Source organism: Heteronotia binoei, chromosome 9 (assembly GCF_032191835.1).
Source record: "Heteronotia binoei isolate CCM8104 ecotype False Entrance Well chromosome 9, APGP_CSIRO_Hbin_v1, whole genome shotgun sequence".
NCBI lineage: Eukaryota > Metazoa > Chordata > Lepidosauria > Squamata > Gekkonidae > Heteronotia > Heteronotia binoei.
Genome location: NC_083231.1, coordinates 26848230 through 26875519, shown reverse-complemented (window position 1 = coordinate 26875519; position 27290 = coordinate 26848230). Strand labels below are relative to the sequence as shown.

The following is a 27290-nucleotide window of genomic DNA, read 5'->3' as shown; positions in this document are numbered from 1 at the left end:
TAGACAAACAAAACGCCCTCGGAGCCCGCTCTACAAAGAGCCATGGTGAAGGGATTGGCTCTCACTGATGCCAACTGGGTCACCTTAGGTGGAGGAATAGCCAGTAGGTGGCCATCTGAGGACCACAGTGGGGACACTAGGAGCTATGGAAAGAGACAGTCCTTCAGCTTGAAATGGCACAGACAAGCAACAGCTGTAGCTCGTTTCTTCTATTCATGCATTCAGCTCTAACACATGCACAATTAAGAACACAGCTGTACAGTTGTGGTATGCCCAAACTGCAAAGTATCACACAAGCATTTTAGAGATATTACAGGGATCTGAATGGAGTACATGTGAGGGCAACATGCTGTTGTGATGGCAGCTTTTTCATGCAAAAGTGCAGAAATCCTTCCTTCCCTTGTACATGTTGTGACCTGCTCATAGACAGAGAAAATGAAAACCGATTGATAGGCAGCTTGCTGTATCATGGACCTTGGCCCTAGGACACCAGCAGTATTTCTGGCAGTCAGGCCCACCTGATAGGAAGGAAACCTGAAAATACCACTCAACACATGGGAAGGATTTTGTGCAGAATCTTACTACACTAGATGAACTAAGACAGGGGACAGAATTTGCTTTGGTAGGATTGCTAGCACTACCCCTATGCATGTTATGGCAGTTTCTGGGGTGTGTGTGTGTAACTGAGAGAGAGAAAGAGAGAGAGAGAGAGAGAGAGAGATCTGCTAAAATAGATGATATTAGATAGGTGAGGGAACTTTGCTTTGATAGGATGGCTACCACTAACCCTATGCTTGCTACATTACCTCTTAGTATATGCATGTGTGTGTGTGTGTGTGTGGCGGGGAGGGGGGATGAATAAGAGTATTCCGTTTAAAAGCATCTTGGGTAGACACTCATTGGCAAGGATATCAGTATTTTCAAGCCACATCCTCAACACAGAGAAACCTGGAATTTGATACACATCCAGTATTCCACATTAATTAAGAAAAAAACCAAGCTACTATTAACAGCAGCACTCTTGCCTAGGGCAAGCCAAAGCACAGATGGGGCAGAATGGTGGCTGCATGAATCCCAGTTTACAAACTTGATGCCTCAAGGATTAAGAAACATGTAATATAAACACAGAGAAGTAAACAGTAAATTTTTCAACCATGAGCAAGCCAGGCTTCCTCCCAGCTTCACAATTTACACAGTTAGACATATGTACACACAACATACATTCATGTTTGCAAATCAAACACTGGTTCAACCATCAGCTTGCCCCATCCCTCTATATTTCAGGCAGGTCCCCCCTCCCAACTTTGAGTACCACCTGAGTGCTTTTTGAATATTACATCCATATAATGCGGTGTCATCCCAGAGTCGAAAACGACTGGTGCTTGCACAGGGGACCTTTCCTTTTCAATACCTTCCTTGTTTATATACAACGTTTAAAAATACAGCATTTCTCGAGGGGTTGGAGTTGGGTTCGGCACATCACAGCTAGCCAATCAGCACAACCTACAGCTGGTGTCTGTAGCAAACTTGCAGATACCTTCCCCCCCTCCCAGCTCAGTCCAGGAGGGAACAATAAATATTTCAAGAGAAGAAATGAGGCTGCTTTCAGAATAGCTACAATAATTAAGTGCTGTCAAGTTGCAACCAATTTATGACAACGCAAGGAAGTTCCTACCTCATGGGGCTTCTGCAAGAGATTGCCTTCCCCTTGTATAACAGCCCTTGCCTTCCTTGGTGGTCTCTCATCCAAGTGCAGACCATGGGCGACCCTGTTAAGCTTCCAAGCTCTGACAAGCTCACACTTGCCTGGGCTGTTTACAACACTTATATTGCTTGATCAATATGAAGTTTGCCTTCATTCTCAGATGGAGACAGGACTGGCATGCGGGGATAGGCCAAGTAGGCTGCCGCATAGAGCGCCACTTGGCCTAGGCTGCCATGAGGTGCCCCCTCTTCCTGCGGCCGCCCACCGCCGTTTGCCTCCCTTCCCACCCCACCCGCTGCCGTTAGCTGCCCTGCCCCCCACCGTTTGCTACTGCCGCCATTTGCCTCCCCGGCTGCCGCCGTTTCCCCAGCTACCACTGTTTGCCTTTGCCGCCACCCTCCCTGCAACCATCCGCCTGCCAAGCTGCCGTTTACTTCCCCTCGCTCGCCACCATCCCCACCCACCCTCCACGTCAGCTGCCAGCTCAGCAAAGTCCAGGGGGGCGTGTCGCAGTGACTTAACAATGATGTCACTGCCACGTGCCTCCCCCGGACTGCTGAGCCAGCATCTGGTGCGGGGGGCAGGCGGGGACGACAGCGGCAGCAGGCAGGGGACAGCAGAGGGCGAGGGGAAGTAAACAGCAGTGGCCAGCTGGCGACCGACCGACAGGCAGGCGGGCGGCTGCAGGGAGGGGAGGGGAAGGGGGGACGTCATTATGACTTTATTGAGGGCGTGCACGCTATGCGTGCAAAAAAACCCAAAGGGGGGGGCGGAGGTCAGGGGGGCTGCCTAGGGGCACATGCACCCCTAACCCCGGGCCTGGATGGAGAAGGAAGATTTGCAGGGGGAAATCAGAGCACATCTCTGTGCTTGTAGGCTGCCTTTATTTGCTCACTGATAAACACATAATTTTGAAAGATCTAGGTCTTGATCTGAAGCAATAGAACAAAGTTGGAGCAGAACCTTTAAGACCAGGGCTTTTTTTTATAGCAGGGACTCCTTTGCATATTAGGCCACATACCCCTAATGTAGCCAATCCTCCTGGAGCTTACAATAAGCCCTAAGAACTAAGAACCCTGTAAGCTCTTGGAGGATTGGCAACATTAGGGGTGTGTGACCTAATATGCAAAGGAGTTCCTGCTATTAAAAAAGCCGTTTTAAGACCAACAAAGTTTTATTCAGAATGTAAGCTTTCGTGAGCATGCACACTTCATCAGATGTTGCCCACCAACTGCATGTAGCACTGCTTACTGTACCCCACTTCATCATCTGACATTCTGAATAAAACTTTGTTGGTCTTAAAGGCGCTACTGGACTCCAGCACAATTTTGAAGATCCTACAACACTCTAGAATTCTGTCCTCCAAAAGATGCAAAGATGGAGGAAGCATGAATTAATACCTATGCCTAGTGAAGCCATACTGATGGCAAGGAAGGTTCCCATCATCATTGTAGGGAAGGGCTTGAATCCCCTGCATAGGGGTGGCAGCTTAAACCCTTTTGGCAGGATTGCCAAAATCAATATCAATAACAAGATCAAGATCAATAACAAAAAGGAGGGAGAACCACACAAACAATACTCTGTATGCTTCATCTGTTGTGTCACAAACCCCTATAAGGTTCCTTGTTTGTGTCACGTAAGAACATAAGGGAAGCCATGTTGGATCAGGCCAATGGCCCATCCAGTCCAACGCTCTGTGTCACACAGGGGCAAAAAAAAAAAAAAAAAACCCAAGTGCCATCAGAAGGTTCACAAGTAGGTCTAGAAGCCCTTCCACTTTGGCTTCCCCCAAGCACCAAGAATACAGAGCATCACTGCCCCAGACAGTTCCAATAACATACTGTGGCTAATAGCCACTGATGGACCTCTGCTCCAAATTTTTATCCAATCCCCTCTTGAAGCTGGCCAGGGGGGGACTAGAGCCAGGCATCTGGCTCCCAACTCTGGATGGTGCATCTCTTGTGCTGGCTAAGAAGATGAAGAGCATGGGAGTGACACTGGATGCCTCACTTTCCATGGAGGCCCAGGTCACAGCAGTTGCCTGATCTGCCTTTTCCTATCTCCGGCAGGTCAGACAGCTGGCGCCCAACTATCCCCCCAGGACTTGGCTACAGTGATCCATGCAACCGTTACTTCCAGACTGGATTACTGTAACTCGCTCTAAGCAGGCTTGCCCTTGGGACTGATCCTGAAACTCCATTTTGTACCAGCTCAGCTGATAACTGCATTGCCTTTGCCTTTGCAGGCAAGCATTCGGCCAGCACTGTATCAATTGCACTGGCTACCAGTTGAGTACCGGATCCACTTCAAGGTGTTGGTTTTGACATTTAAAGCCTTATGTGGCCAGGGACCAACATACCTATGGGATCACCTTTCCCCATATGTGCCCCAGAGATCGTCACGATCTGGTTCACATCTGCTGACATCCAACTTGCCTGGGCCAGGCCTTTTCTGATTTGTTACCATTTCAGAGGGCCTGTAAGATGGAGCTATTCTGCCAGGCCTTCAGCTGAGGCAGCAAGTGTCCTATTCCATCTGTTGGCCTTCCTTGCTACCATCATCCACCTATTGTATTTTCTGCACCATTAGTACACTGATTTGTAAAATGTGCCCAACTGAAACTGCCATCTAAGGTCTATACTTTGTTTTATGGTTTTATTGTATTGTTCCATATTGCTATGGTTTTAATTGTTGCTAATTTATGGTGTTATCCGCCCTGAGCTCACCTGCAGGAAAGGGCGGAATACAAGTCAGCTAAGGAAAGGAAAGGTCCCCTGTGCAAGCATCAGTCGTTTTTGACTCTGGGATGACGTCGCATCACGACGTTTTCACGGCAGACTCTTTTTATGGGGTGATTTGCCATTGCCTTCCCCAGTCATCTACACTTTCTCCCCAGCAAGCTGGATACTCATTTTACTGACCTCAGAAGGATGGAAGGCTAAGTCAACCTTGAGCTGGCTACTTGAATCCAGCTTCCGCAGGAATCGAACTCAGGTCGTGAGCAGAGAGTTCAGACCACAGTACTGCCGTTTACAAACAAACAAATAAGGGCGAATTCTTCAAAAAGAATGATCCCAGTGAATAAATGAAGCATTGTAAACATTTGCAGTATTGCTCCTCCTCCACTTCATTTTAATCTGACCTAATATTGTTCAAGCAGATCTTGATTCCATGTAATTCATCTATTGTGTTACTTAATCTTTCAGCCAAGACTTTCTGCAAGCTTCCTCACCTTGGGTTATTGTGTGGACAATTCTAAAGCGTTCTTATAGCAGAAATATAAGAAAGGGCTAAAATTAAGATTGAAGAAGTACAGTTACAGAGGATTGTCTAATATTACAGCTATTACTATTCAGAATCCTGGATTAAAGAAGTTTTCCACTTTCCTTTTCTAAAATTTCCCAGGTATTGCATTTATGAAAAGCAAGTATGTTCTAAAAGCTTATTCCTGTACAAGAATAGCACAATTTCCTAAATTGCTCTAGGGAGACTCTACCTTTCCATGCCTCTATGCCTATTCATAGTTGCTCAATGTCTCTTTGCTGCATAAAACGAAGCAAAGTGACAAATTCAAAATCTCATTCAGAGACTCTTGGGGCATTCTTGTTAAGCACATTCTATTGAAGAAGCATCGCAACAGCTGTAGATTCCAGCCCCGCCTTTGCAAACAGCCATGTTTAGCATGCTGATGATGGAACACTGTTCAAAGGAAAACAGAATGCTTTTTAAAGGTTCCCATTCTCACGCACGCAAAGTAGCATCACAATGAAATCTACCCTTATAATTTGGAAGAACAATGGTCAGCAGGTGGTTCCTCCCAAGACTCATGTCAAGAAACATAAGTGCTCCCCCAGGGTTAAAAAATGTGTCAGAAAGCTAAACCGGGAGAACAAACAATTGTTTTACAAAGGGTGTCTAATTTTGGTAGTATTACTCAATAAGGAACTGTGATAAACTGCAAAAAGCTGACCATTTAGAGTAATCCTCCTTCACAGAATACGAGCAGCTGCCAAGAAAACAAGTTCCTCTTCCTCCCAGAATTCTTCTTCAAAAAGTCATCCCCTCAAAAAAAAAATTCAAAATCAAGAAAATGGAATTGGTTCCCACCAGGACTTTTTTGTTGTTGCAAGAACTCCTTTGCATATTAGGCCACACCCCTCTAAGGTAGCCAATCCTTCAAGGTCTTACAGGGCTTTTATTACAGGGCCTACTTTAAGCTCTGGGAGGACTGGCTACATCAGGAGTGTAGGGCCTAATATGCAAAGGAGTTCCTGCTACGAAAAAAAGCCCTAGTTCTCACAATTAGTTCCCTCTTTGCAAAGCCCTGGTCACTGTATTAAATGAAGGCGCATGAAAACTTTTGATGTATAATTAAAGAAGGCTGTTTTAAGCAGTACACTTATCTGTGTCTTCTGTTTTAAAGTAATGTACAAACAGAAAAGGAAGAACAGGAGATCTGTTCCACAAAATCCAAAAAATCAAAGGGAAATTTAAACCACAGTTAGGGATGCTGAAAGATCAACATAGAAATACATCAACTGAACAGGCCAAAATAAAGGGGAAATGTGAACAATACACTGAAAAACTGTACAGAAGAAAGAAGTGGCTGACAGATTCCTTCAAAGAATTTTTTTAAGAACCTGCAAGTTTAGAAAGCGAAAATGTACTCCAATTGTGAAATGTTACTCCATTGGGAGAAACAAATCAAGAACAGTAGATGGGAGAGCTACTCCAAGCCACAGAAACTGAGTCTGTCAAAATCTTAAACAAGATTGTGTCAACAAATGTGAAAAAGAAGGCATGGTCCACAGACTGGAAATACTCAATCTATATTTACTATGGTTACAGTACACAAGTGAATTTCAGAAGAAAATCAGCTTGTGCTTTATAGATTACAGCAAAGCTGCTGACTGTGTGGATCAGGAATAGCTATGGTTGGTTTTAAAAGAAATGGGGGTGTCGCAAGATCTGACTGTTTTGATGTGGAACCTGTACTCTGGACAAGAAGCTCAAGAGACTAGGCCAGAATATGGAGAGACGGAATTGTTTCCAGTTCACAAATCGTCAAACAAGGATGTATTTTATGTCCCTATCTGTTCAATCTATAGGCAGGATGTATCATAAGGGAAACTCGATTAGTCTTAGATGAAGGTGAAGTGAAAATTGGTGGAAGGAACATTAACAATATGCAGATGATACAGGTGACGGCTGGAGATCACTCAGAATTATGAGAAGCTTTGGCGTAAAATTGATGGAGATCTGATAAAGGAATAAATTGAACTTGTCTATGTTGGGCAGAATTGCTGTAATTAAAATGAATGTTCTACCAAGAATTATGTTCCTATTTCAAACAATTTCAATTGTGAAGGACAATAAACAATTCAGTAAATGGCAAAGAAAAATTTCAGAATTTGTATGGGCCAGGAAAAAAAACCAAGAATCAAAATGAAAATTTTAACCGATGCAAAAGAAAGGGAAGGTTTCCAATTGCTGGATCTAAAATTGTACCATGATGCAGTGTGTTTGGTGTGGATTAAGGAATGGATAACGTTATTAAATAAGAAACTGTTGGTTTTAGAAGGTCATGGAAATATTTTTGGTTGGCACGCATATATGTATTATGGGAAAAATAAGATGGATGGTTTTTTCTCACATCATTATATAAGAAGAAATCTGTTAAGTACCTGGTTAAAATACAAAAAATATGGTGATGAGAGAAAGCCGCTATGGATTGTGCCAACGGAAGTAATAAAATGATATTCAGAAACTGATGAAGGGATGTGGTTAACGTTTAATCAACTATTAAAAATATAGGAAGGAAAGGTGGAACTAAAATCGGCTGAAGAATTACAGTATAAATATAATTGGTTTCAATTGCAACAAATTAAGAGTTTGGTGGAACAGGACATCAAAATGAAGGTATAAGACAGGAGCAAACAGAATGGGAAAGAATGCTGTTGGGCGACAATGAAAAGTTGATTTCAAGAATTTATAAATTATTATTGAAGTGGTCTACGGAAGATGAAGTAGTTAAATCTCAAATGATAAAATGGGCAATTAATTTTAACAAAGAACAAATGGAATCATGGGAGTATTTATGGAAGAACTCTATGAAGATATCAACATGTTACAACATTAAAGAAAATTGCTTCAAAATGCTATACAGATGGTATATGACACCTAAGAAACTGGTGAAAATGAATAATCAGGTGTCAGATAGATGTTGGAAATGCAAAAAGGATGAAGGATCTTTCTATCATATGTGGTGGACTTGTGAAAAGGCAAGACAATTTTGGCAAATGATTCAGAAAGAAATGTCAAAAATTTTAGGTTATGACATTAAGAGGTCTCCAGGCTTTTTTTGTTGGGATTACAAATGGAAAGTTTTCCGAAACAAGATAGAACGATGGTGTGGTATCAGCTCTCAGCTGCAAGGACATTATATGCGCAGTTATGGAAGGAAGATAAAGTACCAGAAAAATGGGATTGAATTTTAAAAGTTATCTTGGAGTGAAATGGGCAAACTTACAAGAATCTTAAAAGACTATGACTTGGAGAAGTTTAGAAAGGAATGGGAGTAATTTCAAAAATATGTTGAAAAACATTGGAAGGTAAAGGGACATTTAGTGATTTTTGAAAATAGCTGAAGCTTTGTAGAATAATGGACTAAAACTTATAAAGAAAAAATTTACTTTAGTGATAAAGAAATAATTTCCTTTTGGGTTTTTTTATAAATGTGAAAGTATAAGAATGAAGATGGACATATAATTCCCCTCTATGGTTGGCCAAAATCAAGGCTGAAGACAAATGTAATACACAAAGGAAATTCACAGCACTATCAATGTGCTGTCAGCTCTTTTTTTATTAAAAATTTCTTCTTTGTGCATGCCAACTATGAAGAATTGAAAAAGTAACATGTAAAGATTTAATCCATCTCTGAAGCACCTTCTGGTGTAAGCACTTGGTTTTCCAGCAGTAGAAGAAGGTGAATTGCAATCTTGTAGGTAACCAAGAATAACATTCTAGAGTTAAGGTCCTTACAATCACTCTTGCTCTAAAAAGCACGGGGCACTATAAATGAAACTATCTGGCTTAATTTCCACTTAAATGCCTTTGTAGCTCACTTTCTGCCCATGAACCAGTTCATGTTATGGACCAGTCTGTGGAAGTTTGGGGTTTGTGAAAACCCACAAGCCTTCATTTTTTGGTTCATGCCCACCCCTACCAAGCAGGCGTTTTACAGCCTCTCCAATTGCATGCCACATAGGCACCAAATGACTGTCTCTCTTATGCATCTGCACAAGGCACAGTACTTCCCATCAACAAGGGAGGGGTTGTGGCTCAGTGGTAAAGCATCTGCTTCATCTGCAGAAGGTCCCTGGTTCAATCCCTGGCATCTCCACTGAATAGGGTTGCCAAGTCTAATTCAGAAAATATCTGGGGACTTTGGGAGTGGAGCCAGGAGATTTTGGGGCGGAGCCAGACTTTCCCATTTCCAAAATAAATGCATAAAAATACAGTAGCGCAGTTCAGACAAAATGCACAGAGTTTGCAAGCTCACATTTCTGTGATCTCACATTTCTGTGTTCCTCAGCAGTTCCTCCATCCCATAAACAGGCTCCTATACAAAGACTCTGAAAATAATACAAAGCAAGCACAGAGACAGACACACACTATTACTGCCTCCCCTACAAAGACTTCTGAAAAGCACACACTCTCTCTCTTTCTCACTGGGTCTGGTTCCTCCAGAACGACATCTGAAAATTACAGGGGCTATGCTGCTCTCTCTCTCTCTCTCACACACACACACACACACACACACACACACACTCTTACTTGCTCTGAAATGAAAGCAAAACAGAGTAACTGTGTTCCCAGAGGCTGCTGCTGACCCTTCCCCATGAAGTACTTCCTGCTTAACTTTAAAGGACCGCACATACACACATTTTAAAAGTGGACTTGTTTCTAAACCTGTGGGAGATCTAGAGGTACTGGTGGCGCTGGAGGCGGGGAGAAGCCTGTAAAACCGGGGGATCCTCTGTTGGGACCTGGGGATTGGAAAGCCTACCACTGAAAAGATCAGGTAGGAGGTGATGTGAAAGGCCCCTGCCTGAGTAGGCAATGCTGACTTTGAGGGACTAGGGGTCTGATTCAGTATGAGGCAGCTTCATGTGTATTTAGCAAATGTCGTACACAGATAAACAGGTTTACCTTAGGCCAGGGGTGTCAAACATGTGGCCTGAAGTCAAAGAGGAAATCCGGCATGCACGTCTATACACACACATACAAAAAATTGGGTTTGTGCCCTCATTTAGATAGCTGAGGTTACCCTGATCTTATCAGATTTTGGAAGTTAAGCAGGGTCCAGCCTGGCTAGTATTTTGATAGAAGACCTCCAAGAAAGGCTAGGCCAAGGGTGTCAAACATGTGGCATGGGGCTGAATCAGGCCCTCGGAGGGCTCCTATCAGGCCCCTGAGCAACAAGCTGTTGCCTGTTACCTTCTCCCTCTCTTTTGCTTCCTTCTGCATAACAGCTTGCTTTGCCAGCCTTGCTCAATCGCGCAGGACCTACAGAGCAAAGCCTCTACTGTCTCCATTGGCTGAGGCTCCTCCCTTGGAGAGGAAGGGAGGAGAAGAAGCACTTGCTTTGCCAGGCTTTCTCAATTGTACAGCAGAGCTACAGAGCCAAGCCTCTCTTGCTTCTATTGGCTGAGGCTTCTCCCCCTCCTGGCCCTCTGGGGAAGAAAGGAAAGAGGCAGAGCTTCCTTTGCCCAGGACCCTGGATCCCATGACAGAAATAGAAATAAAGCACCTTTAAGACCAACTGTGCTTATGTTTAAGCATGTTTCGTTTGAAGTTTTTTTTTAAATTAAAAAACCTGTGCCCTTTAAAAGTTTATATTTCTGCTTCCTTATCTTAATTAGGTACACACATGGCCTGGCCCGACATGGTCTCATTTATGTCAGTTCCGGCCCTCATAACAAATGAGTTTGACATCCTTGCCTTAGGCTGTAGAAATCTCCTTCAACCTAAGCAGCTCCACTGTTGGTGGATGAGCCCCAGAAGTCGGGATGCAGGTCTACACAGAACAGCCACATAAATGATCTACCAGGCTGATCAGTCCAATGCTCCAAAGCAACTGTACTGCCCCTCCCACATCCCTTTCTATTTATTTGTGCAATGATCACCCACACTTTACCTCCTTTTCAATTCCTCCTTGCAGATCCAGATATTACTGTGTCCCTTGGGCTCAGAAATCATAGTGCAAATCCTTGCAGAAGTATTTACTGCATGGATAAACAAATATATAGGTTTTTCAACACAGAAAACATACATTTGAAAATAGGTGGAAATGCTGGATGGAGCGAGCAAAGGCAGCCACTGTCAATCTACAAATAAGAAATGTTAACAAGCAATCTGTTTGCATTTTGATACCTGGAGTGAAAATAAGAAATTACAGCCGCTGGAAAATGCAACCTGTGCATTTTTGACAATTATTTTCAAACACGTTCTTTTTATTCTGTCCACCAGGTGGCACAGCTCTATACTTAAAAATACAGTTCCTATCTAAGTTTTTCAAAAAGCATTTCCTCCAACCTATAACGTATTATAATCCAAATAATCGTATTTACATAAGGAATACATTATTTCTGAATTACAGCTACCATGACTCAGGACACACAAAAGTATTCTTTCACCACAGAATATCATTTGTAATATCATTATCATTTGTTCTGAAAGAATTTCTGTGTTCGTTTAAAAGCCTCGTCTTTCACACACAAAGGAACACATTCAGTCAGGGGTTCCCAACCCTTTTGGGACTGCAGGTACCTTTGGAATTCTGATAAAGGGTGCTGGGTGCATCCACAAAATGGCTGCCACAGGAGGCGGAGCCAGGCACAAAATGTTAGGGAGCCAGGAAATGTAGAACTCTAGAAGTAAATCACACTTTATGTAGAAACTCTTTTTAACAGGATGCCTTTTAATATGCACAGCCAATCAGAAGCCCTGCTTACCTAGCCCTGGTGGGTGCCAAGGAAGAATGTAGGTGGGCACCATGTTGGGTATTCCTGTATTAGGCGAACTTCTATGTTTCCTTAAAGATTTACAGTTATAATGTGGCTAAAAACATATTAGAGTCCCATGAGGAGTAGTGTGGATAAATGCAGGGACAAACGGTTAAAACTGAGGGTTTTTTATTCAATAGCCTTCCTTTCCCTTCCGCCATACACCTGAATGTTCTAATACACACACACACAAATCGCACAAGTAATCATAAATTTTGAATAGATGCACAAGCACTGGAGTACCTCTGCTATAATCCAGACGAGGGTGGCCAAACTGCAGCTCAGGAGCCACATGTGGCTCTTTCACACATATTGTGTGGCTCTCGAAGCCCCCACCACCCCGGAATTTGTTGCCTTGGAGAAGGCATTTTATCTTTAAATAATTTCTCCAAGCCAAGCCAGACGGCAGTTTGAAGAATGCATTTCAAGTTAAAGTTACTTTCTTTCTACCTCTACCTCCCTACCTCCCTATCTGTCTGTCTGTCTGTCTGTCTGTCTGTCTGATCTATCTTCCTTCCTTCTTCCCTCCCTTCAACATCTGACATTCATGTCTTGTGGCTCACAAACATCGGACATTTATTTATTCTATGTGGCTCTTATGTTAAGCAAGTTTGGCCACCCCACTCTTATACTTCATTAAGGCTACATAGGGAGCAATCTTGTGGATATTTACTCAGAAGTCCATTTTATTCAATAGAGCTCACTGCCTGGAAAGTATTCTTTGGATTGCAGCCATATACAAAAAACCTGGTGATTATATTACTTGGGAGAATATCCACTATTACCAGCTGCCCCAAAGAACAAGCATTCTAGCTAGCATCCTGAAAGCAGCAAGCCTCCCCATGTATCGAAGGTCATTAGCTGAAGAACCCACTGTGAAATTTGCCCCCCCCCCAAAGAGAGCCAGTAAATCTCCCACCCCAGAGGCAAAAGAGACACACAACCATGGGATTTTCTCACAGTCCATTTTTTGATTTTCAGAGATAGCCCTGGCCCACCAGCTTCCAACTTCTCCTCAAAGTGGCCAAACAAACACTCTCCTATAAATTCCAAAATCTGTCAATTTCAGGGTGCCATAATGAACCAACCACTTCTGTTTCCAGAATCCTAGGATATACCAGCCACAGACCTTTCAATGACCACTTCCAGTACATCTGTGCTTTCTTTTTTCATACTGCCAGACAAAGATTGAGTTCAGCTCCTTGGAAGACCTTGGAATAGACACACTTTATAAGACCAAATGTGATGGACAGTAAATGCTTAACGCTGCAACCCAGTCTGAAAACCCTGAGTGACAGGGATTCTTCAGGTGAGATTATCAGTTAAGCATTGGAAGTTGACAGTTAACAGTGAGAGAGTAAAGCAAATTGCTGAGAGGATCAAGAAGGATCCTAAGTTAGGGAAGTGGGATTCGTACCCCATCCCTATCAAGTCTGAGGGAAACAGCTCCTAGAAGATGGGGGTGATCCCTAGCCAGTGGATAAGGAAGGAAACTGGAACTTGTTTGAATGTTCCTGCCTTCATCAACTTGGTCTGTGAGACCAAGAAGCTTATGCTTGTCTATGTAAGCAGGGACTACCAAGAAAAATCAAGTTTTAAAGACTTGCCTGAATAACAGAAACAATTACTTGTTTGTGACAAATTATCTAGTATTTATTTTTACACAAAGTTACCTCATTCCTGTTGCCTGTTCATCTCATAAATCCTAAACCTGATTCCTACATGACCATTTCTCCTCAAAGTGAAATAAAACAGTTTGTTCATTTTGGTTTACCACCTCTCCTGCACCATTTTCAGACCAGGACAAAATGATAGGTAAGTAGATGGTATCATAGCCACAATGGGATGACCACAATTGTCAACTGTATAGTAGCAAATAAAGCATGTACACTCAATTCAGCAGAATTAGTTTTTTTATAGACTGATCTCATGCTGCTAGGGAGAGAGAGAATACAAAATCGCCATGAGGATGAGAACCAATCACATGGGCTTTCTGTTTCTAGTCACCATCAACTTGAGGAGAAGTAGCTAAGAAAGACCCATGCAATTGGCCCATCTTTGTGACCCTACCTTTCATGGGATTTCTTGCCTTGTGATTTTTTGTGGTGATGCCTTTTCATTAATATAGAACACAAGCATCATGTCACATGAAGAATTATCTGATCGCCTTTGAGTTTGATGCCATGTACTCTGGTATTACACTGGTATGCTGCCTTTCCTCCAAGGAGTTAAGTATAGGTATTCAATGCTGATTTTCACAAACAACCAGTGCAGTAGGTTAGCTCTAGGGGCACCCATTGAGACACTAACTCCACTGGGATTTGAATCAGGCCCGTAGCCACAGGGGAGCCCGGCCTCTCCACCCAAACCCCCGTTCGACCTGTATGGCCCCTCCTGGCAGCCCCACTCTCCCCGCTGCTGTTGCTCTGGTGCCCCTGATCTCCTGGCCACTCTGGCAGCCCCCCTTCTGCAGTGCCTCCCTTTCCCTCCCTCCAACCCATCTGGTGAAGCGCCAGCTCCTGGAGCTGATCAGCAGGAAAAGCCGCCCGAAGGCTGGTGGATCAGGGGAGGGGGAGTAGGAGGGAAGTGGGGAGGAGGCAGTGGAGCCACTGGCATCGGCACAGCTTTTCCTGCTGATCGGCCCCAGGAGCCGGCACTTCACCGGATGGATTGGAGGGAGGGAGGAGGAGGCGCCATGGGGGGGGGGGAGGGGTCACCATAGCAATGGAGGCAGAGAGAGTGGGGGTCACCAGAGCCGGGGGCCCCTCTACCCAAAATTTTATTCCGTGAGCTCTCCCCACCTGAAATTTTTGGCTACGGGCCTGATTTGAATCCAGGTTGTCTTAATTGAAGTCCTTCCATCTAGTCTTGTCTATGCCTCAAGGAAACCAAGAACTTCTTTCTTACATGGACACTGCTGCTTTTGTTATTTTACTCTTTGAAGGGAGTAGTGTTTGCTGTATAAAGTGAACAGAATTTATGAGGAATAACAGTGGGAAGTATGTCTGGCAGTCTTAGCCCCAAGCAAGTTTTTACACCTTGCTCTTTGGATAACACCAAATTTGGGGAGGGGGCTATATATATATATATATATATTTACAGACGTCAGCAACTTGGAACAACTTCATATTGGATGTTTGCTTGAGTATACCTTAAAACCATTGTCCCAAATTCTGTCATACAGGAAAAGATCTTTGGTCATTAAAACTATTCTGGTAGCAAAATCTTCTCAAGTATTTTCAATGGGCTGGGGGTGGGGGGGTGGGGAGGACCCTGCCCTACCTTCCAGCTTTTCACCTAAAAATGTTATTGAATTAGAATTTAAATAAGGAAGGAAATGTACTCCATCAACTGCCTAAAAATAACATTTTAGGAGAGTCTGCTGAGCTTTAAACATACAATTCTGACAATAAAATACATTTGTATAAATGATACAATATATGCTTAGTAACAATACTGTTTTGTAAAATCACCCTCAATAACATTCCATTTTAATAACATATTATTGATACTATTCCTGCAAATCACAAACCATTCAGTCTAAACCAAGTCACTATTCTTTGCATAAAACTTCTCCTTTTAATAATGCAGCAGTTATTTCTGAGTTTAAGTTATAGTGATTAAATGTCATTCTTCTAAAAAGAAGGCAAGAATAATTCTCGGTTATCAGTCAAACTTATGACAAAAGGTATTTCAAAACCCATCTTCCATCATCCCCAAAAGCTGTTTCACTTTGAACTTGAAGAATATGACTACGGTGGACAGTGTCTTGTTTCGAGAGATTAAAGGAGACAGAGATTAATTACAGCACATCAAGGGAAAGCAAGCTTGCAAAAAAAAGAAAGAAAGAGAAGAATCTAGAACTCCATAGATCACTTGACTCTCAAAGGTTGCAAACAGCGGAATCTTCAGTTTGTAAGGCAATGAGTGTTCTAGTCCTCTGGTAAAGACTCTTCCACTCTGAACGGCTAGAAACAGTAATATTCAATGCAACAGAGAGGAGTACAGTACCTCCTCCTTTTTCATGATCTAAACCTCGAAAACAGTTTTCTCTTCTAAAATGTCCATCCTGCATTAACAAGCTGGCACAGTAACAGAATTTGCCCACTACTTACATTCACTAGCTGCTCGTCCAAAGTTCAGCATTAGCTGATCGGCCACTAGCATCCTTTACGTTTGCAAAGCACATGTTCTAACACCTTCATGTTTGCTCCTGGTCTCTCCTGTCCATAAAGCCTCCAGTTTCAATTGCAAAAAAAAACAAAAACCCCCCCACATTTGCACAAAACAGACATTTATATAATGAGTCTGACTAGAGTGGAGTTTTGGGGGGGGGGCGCAAGAAAGGCCATCCGACAGCCTGTGCATTTCAGAGTGGAAACAACCACATGTTGCCCATATAAATGACTCTCTTCCCTCCCATACACCAGAAACCAAGACAGCTGTAAAGGAATTACGGCAGCCTGTGCCTGCAGTGATGCGTTTGCTCCCAAACTGATTCCAGCTTGCCAGATGCTCAAGTCTTTTCTGACTGATCCTGCTAGAAGCTGACAAGCTACCGAGACCCTACTGACATCAATCACATCATGTTTTAATCAGCTCATCTGCAGACCCAAGCCAAAACCTCCCCTCCCACCTCTAAGAATTCATTCAGTGCCTTCTTCCTCACTCTTACTGCAAACATGCCAGCAAAAGAGAGAGAAAGAGTTCAGCAAAATTTACTGCAAAGAGCCACTCCTTGAAAACAAAAAAAAGGAAGAGGTGGGGGGGGGAGAATCCCTCTCCACACTTCTAACCTTCAAGTCCCTGAAGGTGCACTGCAGTAGCAATGGTAGAAATTGATTTAGTGAAGGCTTCTATTAGGGAGAGTGCTGCTCTCAACAGGAAGTCCCTCCCCTCTACTGTAATCAATAATTCAAGCAATGCCAAAAATTGTGTCAGAAAAAAATGGCCAGGGAAACTGAGCTAGGTTTTCTCCCCTCCCAACCCTGTCAAATACAAGTAAAATTAAAGAATTATTTTAAAAGGCTCTGGAAACTTTCATTTGCATACTAAAGCCCTAGAGATTTGTCATACGTTAAAAGCTTCCCAAACCAAAGGAAGAACAAACTGTTACAGTATTAATAATAATGCTGCACTGTAAATGTATAGTCAAAAGATTTCTCCCCACAATTAAAACCCATTATTACTCTCAAATGCTGTTATAATCAGGGCTTTTTTGTAGCAGGAACTCCTTTGCATATTAGGCCACACACTTTTGATGTAGCCAGTCCTCCTGGAGCTTACAGTAGGCCCTGTGCTAAGAGCCCTGTAAGCTCCAGGAGGATTGAGTACATCAGGGGTATGTGGCCTAATATGCAAAGGAGTTCCTGCTACAAAAAAGCCCTGGTTCTAATAATTATGCCTTGAGGGGGCCTATACCTACGTGGAGCAGGCATGTAGTTACAGAGGGATATTTGGGGCCGTGCCCTTTCAGAAAGAAGACATGCCCCCTCCCTGCATTCCTTGCTGTAATTTCTAAAAATCCACAAACCTCTAGCCCTTTTCTTTGCTGGGCTATATGAAGAAATGTGCAAGCAGTTTGGGTCCAGATTGCCTGGGAGGGGGAAAGAGAGAGGGGAAGCTGCAAGAAGTCTTTTCCACAATCCTTTTTCCCCAGGGGCCCTTTGTTTCTTGCATCTTTCATGTCCATAGTGGCAAGTAAGAACACTTGGCAGAAAACTGGAGTGAGGTGTAAACCAATGTGGGGCTGCCACAGTGTGGAATTTGCCTCAGAGTGGGTGGGGCCCTGAAAGAGGGGGCAAAGAGCACAAAAACAAATACCCAGTCTCACTTACCCTATTTTTCATTATTCATTGCAAGCCAGCTTGCTGTAGCTGCTCTGTGTAAAAGTATATTTCTGAGCCGGCTTTTTTTTTGTAGCAGGAACTCCTTTGGATATTAGCCCTGCCTCTGAGGATATGCAAAATACCATTTAAGTATTACTGAATAACTGAGTAGCACATCTAGTCTATTTGGTTCCCAGGGTGGATAATTTTTTAACACTCTCGGGGTTTTCTTTCCTTCTCAAGTCACAACTGACTTTTGGCATCCCCGTAGGGCAGACACATCGAATTCATTTGTTATGAGGGCTGGATCTGACATAAATGTCACTCAGTTGGGCCAGGCCATATGTGCCATAGAATGTAATGCCAGGTACTGAAGATATAAACTTTATAACGGTGATTTCAGATGCTGAACGGCAATAGCAGGTGAATAACAATAGCAGGCTTGATTGCATTAGGTGTGACATGCAGAGAGGTAGTAGGCATGGAGATATCAGCATGAGACAAATTTTGATGCGGTTCACGGAGAACAGCAGAAAGCAGCTGTTTGCTTTACATGGCTGGGAGCCATTTAAATCCCTGCTTTCTGCTTCCCACAAAAAGCTTCCCACATTGTCTCCAGAGTGCATTTTGCTATAACCAGGGCTTTTTTTTGCAGAAAAAGCCCAGCAGGAACTCATTTGCATATTAGGCCACATCCCCTGATGGTACCATTGTTTCCCACATGGACTCTTTTGCATATTAAGCCACACCCCCTGACACCAAGCCAGCCAGAACTGCATTCCTGTGTGTTCCTGCTCAAAAAAGCCCTGGCTATGACACAGAAGCAATGGGAACAGGAAGTGCAAGTACCCTGTGCTTCTGATCTCTCTCTGTGTCATGTGAAAGAAAACATTTGTATCCCTTCCCATAGGAAGCCATGCAACAAATCTATTTGGGATGAGAAGAAGAAGACTGCAGATTTATACTTTGCCCTTCTCTCTGAATCAGAGACTCAGAGCGGCTTACCATCTCCTATATCTTCTCCCCCCACAACAGACACCCTGTGAGGTGGGTGGGGCTGAGAGGGCTCTCACGGCAGCTGCCCTTTCAAGGACAACTCTGCAAGAGCTATGGTTAACCCAAGGTCATTCCGGCAGCTGCAAGTGGAGGAGTGGGGAATCAAAGCCGGTTCTCCCAGATAAGAGTCCGCACACTTAACCACTACATCAAACTGGCAAGAACAAGGGACGGACAAGAACCTAGTGAGACACCCCCACCAACACCACCAGGAATTTGCATACCCATCAGAGGACATTTACACTCCCTATGCCCCCTGCTGCTCCACCCCCCCCATGTGTGTGGCACTTCTGAAGCCCCTCGTGATAACCTGATCATTCTCCATGTTGGTTTCCAATGTTTAATACCAGTTTGACATGGATGGATCTGTCCGCAGATAGTCATGGTAATCAAACCACTTGCACATCAAAGCTATCAATGCTATGCAGCAATGCAGCTTTAAGCATGGTCTACATTTGCCAGGTAGCCCTTTCCCTGCTGTATGCAGATTTCAGCATCCACTCAGGGACACAGATTGAATAGACAATTTTGACATGAATTCTACGCTTTCAAGAAAAATGCTGAAGCATAGATTTATCACGCCAAATTAACTCATACGTCACTGTCTTGTTTTATAGCTTGGGGGGAACCTGAAAACCATGGTTTTAAAAGCACGGCCTGAATGATGATTGCATTCTCCTTCTTTCTTTAGCAACAGACACTTGGGCGATAACCAGCCCAGCACCTCTGGAATTTACAGCAGCAGCGAAGTAGTTAAGGGAGGGGTAGAAATGGTCTGATAGTAAAAAAAGGAAGTGGGTATAAAGATCACAGCAAAGGGAGGAAGAGGTCGTACAGGTGGAACAATGGGGCAGGAGGTGGACACACAGACCAGCTACATTAAGGAAGCACTGAGGCATGCATTTGGAAGACAGAGGAAGTCATGAAAAGAGATAGAGGCAAGGTTTGTGTTCTCTCCTGGTTTTTATAGATAGAACCTGCCTACATATCATTTAGAATCAATCCAGCATAAGCCAATCACCAGTATGGCTACCATCTGAAACATAGCCCTATAGGGAAACGTCCATATGGCAAGTTTTTAGCTTGAAAGGGTCCCCCATGTGGTTCAACCATGCCAACACAATCCTTAAGAGGAAAAAAGGAGTCGTGTTGATACAGCTGAAACTGCTTAATCCACATAAGGAAGCTCTTCACTCAAGATTGCAGAGTGTAGAGATGCCTCTGTACAGCTGCATGTTTAGTGCTAATGACACCATTAAACTGCATGTATGAATTGATCCCAATTCCTAATCAGGCAGTTGTATTGTTATAAACAGGTTTATACCAGCACAGCTTGGACCACATCGTCCAACTATTATATATTTTTGTACTAACTTGTTCTCTTCCTTCCTTTATTATTTAGTTATTTTCAGGGCTTTTTTTGTAGCAGGAACTCCTTTGCATATTAGGCTACACACCTCTGATGTAGCCAATCCTCCTGGGGCTTACAGTAGGCCCTGTACTAAGAGCCCTGTAAGCTCTTGGAGGATTGGCTACATCAGCAGTGTGTGGCCTAATATGCAATGGAGTTCCTGCTACAAAAAAAGCCCTGTAATTTATTCTATCAAACATATGTCCTGCCCTATCCCACAGGTGGGCTCAGGGTGACTCACAACATATAAAAAGTAACAATAAACATGAAATCCAAAAGCCAGATTTGAAACGGTCAAACAACATTGCAATTATTCTCTAAGAAGTCAAACTTCCACCTCCTTTGGTGGTGAACGCATTTGAAAATCTTAGCTTCATGTAGGTGGCTCAAAGAATGATGCCAATGGTTACTGTTTAAACTCAACTATTCAAGGATTCCAAATTTTAAATGATTCTTTTCCTATATATAAATATATTGTTGGAAATGGAATTGTAAGAGGTTCAGGCTGGCATCAGCATGAGTATGATTCTCTAACCATCAGCCTATATATCCACATATGACCAGACAGACTTGCCTTGCAAAACAAAGTGGAGTGCCCAAGAACCACTTGTAGGCTACCAAAGCCAACATCTCATTCTAACCACCCAGAGCAGCCATCAAAGTGAACATTTAAATCTCACAGATTTCTACTAACCAACTGAATTCATAAGTCTTTGGAAGTGGACCATTTTAAATCAGTCCACCAGCCTTCGAACTAAAGGTTGTTAAAAGGATAAAATGGAGGACAGAAGAACAAAAGAAGCACAATGGGACCCCACTGGGAGAAAAGGTGGGTATAAATGATATAAAGTTAAAAAAAAACAAAATAAGCTTTTGAAAACCAAAATAAGCCGCCCTGAGCCTGCTTCGGCGGGGAGGGCGGGATATAAATTAAAAATTATTATTATTGAAAATCAGATCACGATAAAGAAGAAAGCACCACAAATTCACACAAACTCTGGACTGTCTCTACATTCTGTTTCCTTGCTGAACAGGAGATCACATCCCACACATCTCAAAAGGACGGCAGAGTCTTGAAGCTCAGCAACTCTGTTATGTTGGGGTATTTTTTTCAAAGCCACAGGTATGTCAAACATCAGTTATTTTTCTGTACTTTCCTGCTTATTTTAAGTTTCAAAAAGTCCAAATTTACCCCCTTTTACTTCTTCTTAGCTTTATGCTCTTACAGTTCCTTCCAGATCTTCCAATACTGCCATGAACACCCAAAACTTGGTGAATTTTGACAATCCCAAACAAATTTTTGTGTGCCAATATTCTTAGACGTATGTCACTAAAGCACCAATGCACAGTGACAATTTCATCTAGGTTATGCTCAATATTGGTTCATGTATTTCAAAGGTTCTGGCCATTCAAAAAAATCTGTCAGTATCGCTACCACTTGTATTCAACATTCACAAAATTTCAGATATGCCCTGTGACACATAAGCACATGAATACTGAGTGCATATTCCGCACTGCTATTCCTAAGTAAGCCCCATAAATCAAAGTCTCAGGTTATCCCAGCCATAATACATTTTCCTTTGTTCTAATTATTATACGCATTCATCTTTTATAACCCTTTGCCCACAGAATGCTACTTAGAAACTCGTTCTCTTGGTATTTTCTTTCCCAGGATTAGATGGGTATTTCAGTCAAGTTCCATGCTGGCAGAGATCTTGTACCCCACTGTGTAAGTGAGCTGCCAAACAGTAGGAAGGAAACATATTTAAGACCATTGGTCCTCCTGGGTTTTTTTTTTGCAACCAAATTAAAATTTATATTGGATGCTCAGTTTTCAGCAGCCAAACAAAATCAAAACTAAGCCAAAGAAGGAAATATGTTTTGTTCATAATAAATGATGGGAGGGGGTAGTAATCAGAAAGGCGGTAAATGACAGCAGTCTTAAGGGAAGGTCATATACACATATACACAATAGAAAATATATGTAACACATCCTTCTTCAATTAAGGTACTGAAGGAATGTCCCTGCTTGCAACACTGCTATATGGAGTGGTGCATACACATTACTGGGTTACCCATAGATGAGCATGCATTTGAATTTACATTAAGTGACGTGTGAGTTCTGTTTGCACTTTTGGTTATGCCATATCCACAGGAACGCAAATGTCAGTGATCACTGGCTGCTGTAGTCTTCGAGTGACAAACATACCAATGTACATCAGAAATATCTGCAATATTCTGATTATTTCTTAAATGGATAAACCGCCTTGCAATACTGATTTTCAAAGCAGTGTACAACTTTTTTTAAAAAAAAATGCAGATTATAATCAGTTAAAACTAACAAAACAAAATCAATGATCACCGAAACAAATACATTGAACAGTGAATATAAAAACAAGAAACAGAAGTCTCCCTTCTCACAAGTTTGTTGGAACAAGGGTGTGTGGTTTTTTTGTCAGTTTCCTAGAAGGTTAATGGATGGGGAGAGACATACATTATTTGGGTGCTCCACAGTATGGGAGCAGAAAAGACCTTGCTCCTAGAGAATGCTAGCCGTTCACCCAGAAAATCACATTGGCAAGATCATAAGGCAGTGCATGGGAAGACTGTGTTCACATTGAACAATCCCAAGGCATACCAGAAGAACCTGTGTGGATTCTTTTGACTAATTAGCACAGAAGTATAGTGAAAAGAAAAAGGCAAAAGTAACAAAGCATCCACTGGTAGTGATTTTGTACTGAGGCATTTTTTTGCCCCTGGAATCTCCAGTGAGAGTCCTGTATATCATAGAACCACAAAGTTGGAAGGGGTTACACAGGCCTAGTCTAACCCCCAGCTCAGTGTAGGATCAGCCTAAAACATCTCTGAGAAGTGTTCGTCCCGTGGCTGTTTGAAGACCACCAGTGAGGGAGGCACACCACCTCCCTAGCACTGACATTAATTGATATTTATTAGAGCAGCAAAAAAAGCAGTTTATGCCCCAAAGTGCCACTAAGGACTATATCACCCAGGGATGGAATTCTAGCAGAAGCTCTTTTGCATATTAGGCCATGCACCCCTGATGTAGCCAATCCTCCAAGAGCTTACAAGGCTCTTTTTTGTAAGCTCTTGTAGGATTGACTACATCAGAGATGTGTGGGCTAATATGCAAAGGAGCTCCTGCTAGAATTCCACCCCTGATATCACTTAAGCATGTGGTCTCCTTGCATATCAAGTACATGCCCCCCTCTGTCCCCCTCCCACCCCCCAGCTCCATAATGCTTCCTAGGTATAAATGGAGCTCCTGCTGAATATATACTTTAGATTCACTGTAACCTCGATGTGTCTATATTGTGTGTACTCAATTAAAACAAATGAGGAAGCACTCTGTGTGCATTAGCGATCTTTCAGTCAAACACACAAACTCAGCCCTGGATTACAGCAAAGATCCATATGGAGATATAGGTATGATAAACAAACGAACTGGATGGTGGAAAGACCCTGCTGGCATATAGTTAAAATCTCAAGTAAAAAGAAGGATAGATGGCAAATCAACCAATCAAAAACAGGATAGAAGGTACATCAAACACCATCCACTATAGGAAAATGCCAGGACAGAAAAGCTCCAAAATGATAAACCAACCAACTGCTTTCGTAAGGCAAATAAAAGTAATGCAGATCCACCAAGCAGCCATCCATTTTCAAAAGCTTAGAAGGTGTTTAAAGCAAATCTTCCTGACATGTCAAAAGCACTTGACGCTGTCTGCTTTTTTTCAGAAACCAAAGCCATTTCAAGAGCAGAACGCTCAATTCTTGAAATGTTTACAAGCTTAAATCAGAGGCTGGGGATCAGTAGACAAGAGCAAGGTTGTTTTCTTCTCAAAACAGTCAATCATGCAACCAAACAGAGTTCACACATTCAAGTCATTAAAGTACATGGAATTCAATGGCAGCTCAAATTTGGTTCACGCTGCAATTAGGGAACCGTAAACCTACCTTATTTTTCAAAAGCAATTCCATACAGATTAAACCAAAAGCATTTGGGAAAGAATTCTTAGTTAAATTTCTATATATCTATCATTCCCTATCTCATGCTACGGACCAAAACACTGGCAGCGTCACCTGAAAATTCATCTGCTGTTGTGGCACCACTTTGGCTATTTAAGGGTCTGGTGGCTACAGCAGCAGATAAATTTTCTTCCAATAACAGTATAAAAGCAACACATGGCATTCAACTCTAAGCACAATTACTTGATAGTAAAATTCCACAGAACTCTTCTGGGAAATTTTGAAAGCAAACATGCGTAGGACTACACTGCCCAGTACTAAGGCCAAGCCAGGCCAGGTCAAGCCAAGCTAAGCCTTAAAGAACCATTTTTCAAAAAATCCTGCATTCAAGTTTTTGAAAATACTGCCTGTAGCAACCACAACTATTCCAATCAGGGATCCTGCCAGTTCATTGTTATTCATGGACTAATGCTTTTTTTAAAATTCTAACAGAGTGACTTATGAGACACCAAGAACAAACTTCTCAGCAAACTTTAGAGATGAGTTATTGCTGCTCTAAAGGGTAAAAAGTTCAGCTATAAATATAAAATGTTAAGATCAGCAATATTTGAGATCCTAGCAGCCAACACCTGAAACCAACTGATATATTGGTCTAACCTTTACTCTTAGCAAGGATTTATTCTAGCATGTTAACGCCTCTCCTCCTCCTTCCTCCCCAAACCCCTTAACGGAAGCACACATTCATACCTGTTTCATCAGGTGAACTCGGAGAAGCACTATCTTGCGACAACGTCGTCCAGCTCGAGTCTTCATCGCTCGGCACCAAGTTCTGAATCCTATGCAGAGCACAATCTGTTTTGGCACCCGTTTTAGGGTGATCCTTTTTTGTCTCCGGACTCGATGATATGGTGGCAACTGGTCCGTCTTCTGGACTTGTCAGCTTGTTTTGTTTCCGAGGCAAGGCATCCCCATTAACAATCAGTGTCGATGCCTGACCATTGGACTGTGAGGAGAATTTCTCCTCCCCTGCCCCTTGGCTGTTCCCGTAATTCTGTTCACCATCCCGTGCTGATGTCTCCAGATCTGCATAGTAATTTAGGAAGCTCTTGGTTCTCCGGTGCTGGGTGGGCAATATCTCACTGCCTGAAGAATCCTGCTGGTTGGGTTCTTTCCCCTCCAACTTCTCAGAAGTTATGTTTACACCTGCAGTCGTTGTTGGAGAAGGCAGGTTTTTGTTAGGATCCTGCTGCCCCTGCTCGGCTGCTTTCCTCAGCTGGTTTTCTCCATTCTTCACCAGCTTTATGTTGGAGGAACTGTTGCCCAGGAGGGGCTGCGCGGCAGGATCGGAAAGGCCCATGGCCGTCTGAATGTTAGTCAGTGCATATTTTTTCCTGCATTTTGGAGGGGTGTTGTTCTTGACTTCCGTGTGCCTGATTTCGGCATTCAGCAGTTCATTGTGGGAGGAGCGCAGGAGGAGGGTGTTGGGTGGAGTGGCAGGGCCGTTCCGATTCACAATGTCCGTTGCGCTGTTGCTTGCCATAAACCCCGCCAAGGTATCCACACCAGAGTCCACTACGGAAGAAGCAGAAATACTCATGAGGCATCATGAGGCCTACTGTAAGATCATTTGGAAGACCGACACCAAACTCTCTGCATAAAAAGGGAAATTTAAAGATAGACCCCTGCAATACTCTCTTCTAAGCTGTGGAGTCTTGTGAGCAAAAATTCTACTTTGTGAGCAACTGGCATTAAAGCGGTGAGCTACTGCATAAATTAGTTTGCTCTGGGGCCATTTTCCCTGAGCTAAGACAAAAATGCGTGAGCTGGAGGCTAAAAAACTGAGCTAGCCCACGCTAATCAGCTTAGAGGGAACTCTGGTCCCCTGTGCAATCACCATGTCATTAAGTAGCAGTACCTCTAAGCTCAAGGCAGGTCTGCACAGATCTAGGGGCCCAGGGTTCTAATATGCTCCAGCACATCTTATCTTCACCTGTGAGCAGCCAGCCTCTGCTGATCTCCCCAGAAGCACATATAGCAGAGTGGGGAGACCAAGAACCACGTCTCAGATTCAGCAGGAGCTCAGAGGAGCACAGCTTCTGAACCTTTCTGACAGCTTCCGCTCTTCCTCCTCGCCTACCTTGTCCATTGAATAGTAGGTGCAGCTGCATAATAATCCCTGGATTAGGAGAGTGGGCAGCCAGCCAGCCACCAGCTTTGCCACGCCCCAGCAGCTCTCATTAACCCCTGGAGAAACCCACCCCACCCTTTCTCCCTTCTTATGTGATTTTGGGTGGTGGGTGGCTTGCTGGCCTTTTGACCAGGGGGGCGGGGTGGCCAAGGAGAACCCCAGGTGAGGGAGGCCTGCTTGGGTTGGCTGGATCTCTAGCCAGCCCAGGAAGGCTTTGCTCACCCAGGGATCTCCTTTCTTAAATTGGGTTACTTTTGGCTGGGGGGGGGCGCGTTTCAGCATATGCTAATGAGTTATGCTAATGAGTTATGCTAATGAGTTATGCTAATGAGCCCCGCCACCTATTTTTCTTATGCTGTGTTACTCCAGCCTAAAGCCACTGAAATCAACTCTCTACTGATAGTGTACACAGGAGATAGTGTACACCCAAACCTTCCCTGCACTTCTCTCCAGCTACTACTATTCATACATTTCACAGTAAAGCATCAAAATTAGAGAAGTGCACCTACGATTCTCTCTTGGAAAAGAAAAGGTAAAGGTAGTCCTTTGTGCAAACACCAGTCATTTCCGACTCTGGGGTGATGTCACATCACGTTTTCACGGCAGACTTTTTACGGGGTGGTTTGCCATTGCCTTCCCCAGTCATCTACACTTCCCCCCCAGCAAAGTGGGGACTCATTTTACCGACCTTGGAAGGATGGAAAGCTGAGTCAACCTTGAGCCAGCTACCTGAACCCAGCTTCTGCCAGGATTGCACTCAGGTCGTGGACAGAGCTTGGACTGCAGCTTACCACTGTGCCATGGGGTTACTCTTGGAAAAGAAGGCCCTAGTAAGATCGCTAGTCCAGGAACAGGAAGAAAGCAAATACAAAGGATTTGTTGGATGAGACACGGTTCAACTACGTATCAACTACATTTCTTCAAAGTTAAATGGCTTTTTGCAAATTTAGCCAGCAGGATGTTTTATTAAGGAAGAAGGGGGGATTAGGCCTCTCTTTGCCCCACTGTTTTCTTGTTGTTTTGGCCCCCCACTGGGGAAAACCTACAC

The 27290-nt window shown here is 43.2% G+C and overlaps 1 protein-coding gene and 1 non-coding gene across 9 annotated transcripts in view; one reads left to right on the top strand and one right to left on the bottom strand.

The window, feature by feature from the left end:
- APBB2 (amyloid beta precursor protein binding family B member 2) overlaps positions 1-27290 on the bottom strand; it is a 157137-nt gene that overhangs the window by 109417 nt on the left and 20430 nt on the right. For 7 of the 8 annotated variants that reach the window (XM_060246335.1, XM_060246332.1, XM_060246334.1 and 4 more), the window contains one exon: positions 24802-25626. In XM_060246335.1, coding sequence (XP_060102318.1) covers positions 24802-25626 — 825 coding nt within the window. Of the gene's footprint in view, positions 1-15887; positions 15991-24801; positions 25627-27290 lie in introns of those variants that run through there. The other variant, XM_060246339.1, reaches the window with a different exon arrangement.
- Positions 9036-9107, top strand: TRNAM-CAU (transfer RNA methionine (anticodon CAU)). The gene has a single exon. It is a non-coding gene; the product is annotated as a tRNA-Met (tRNA).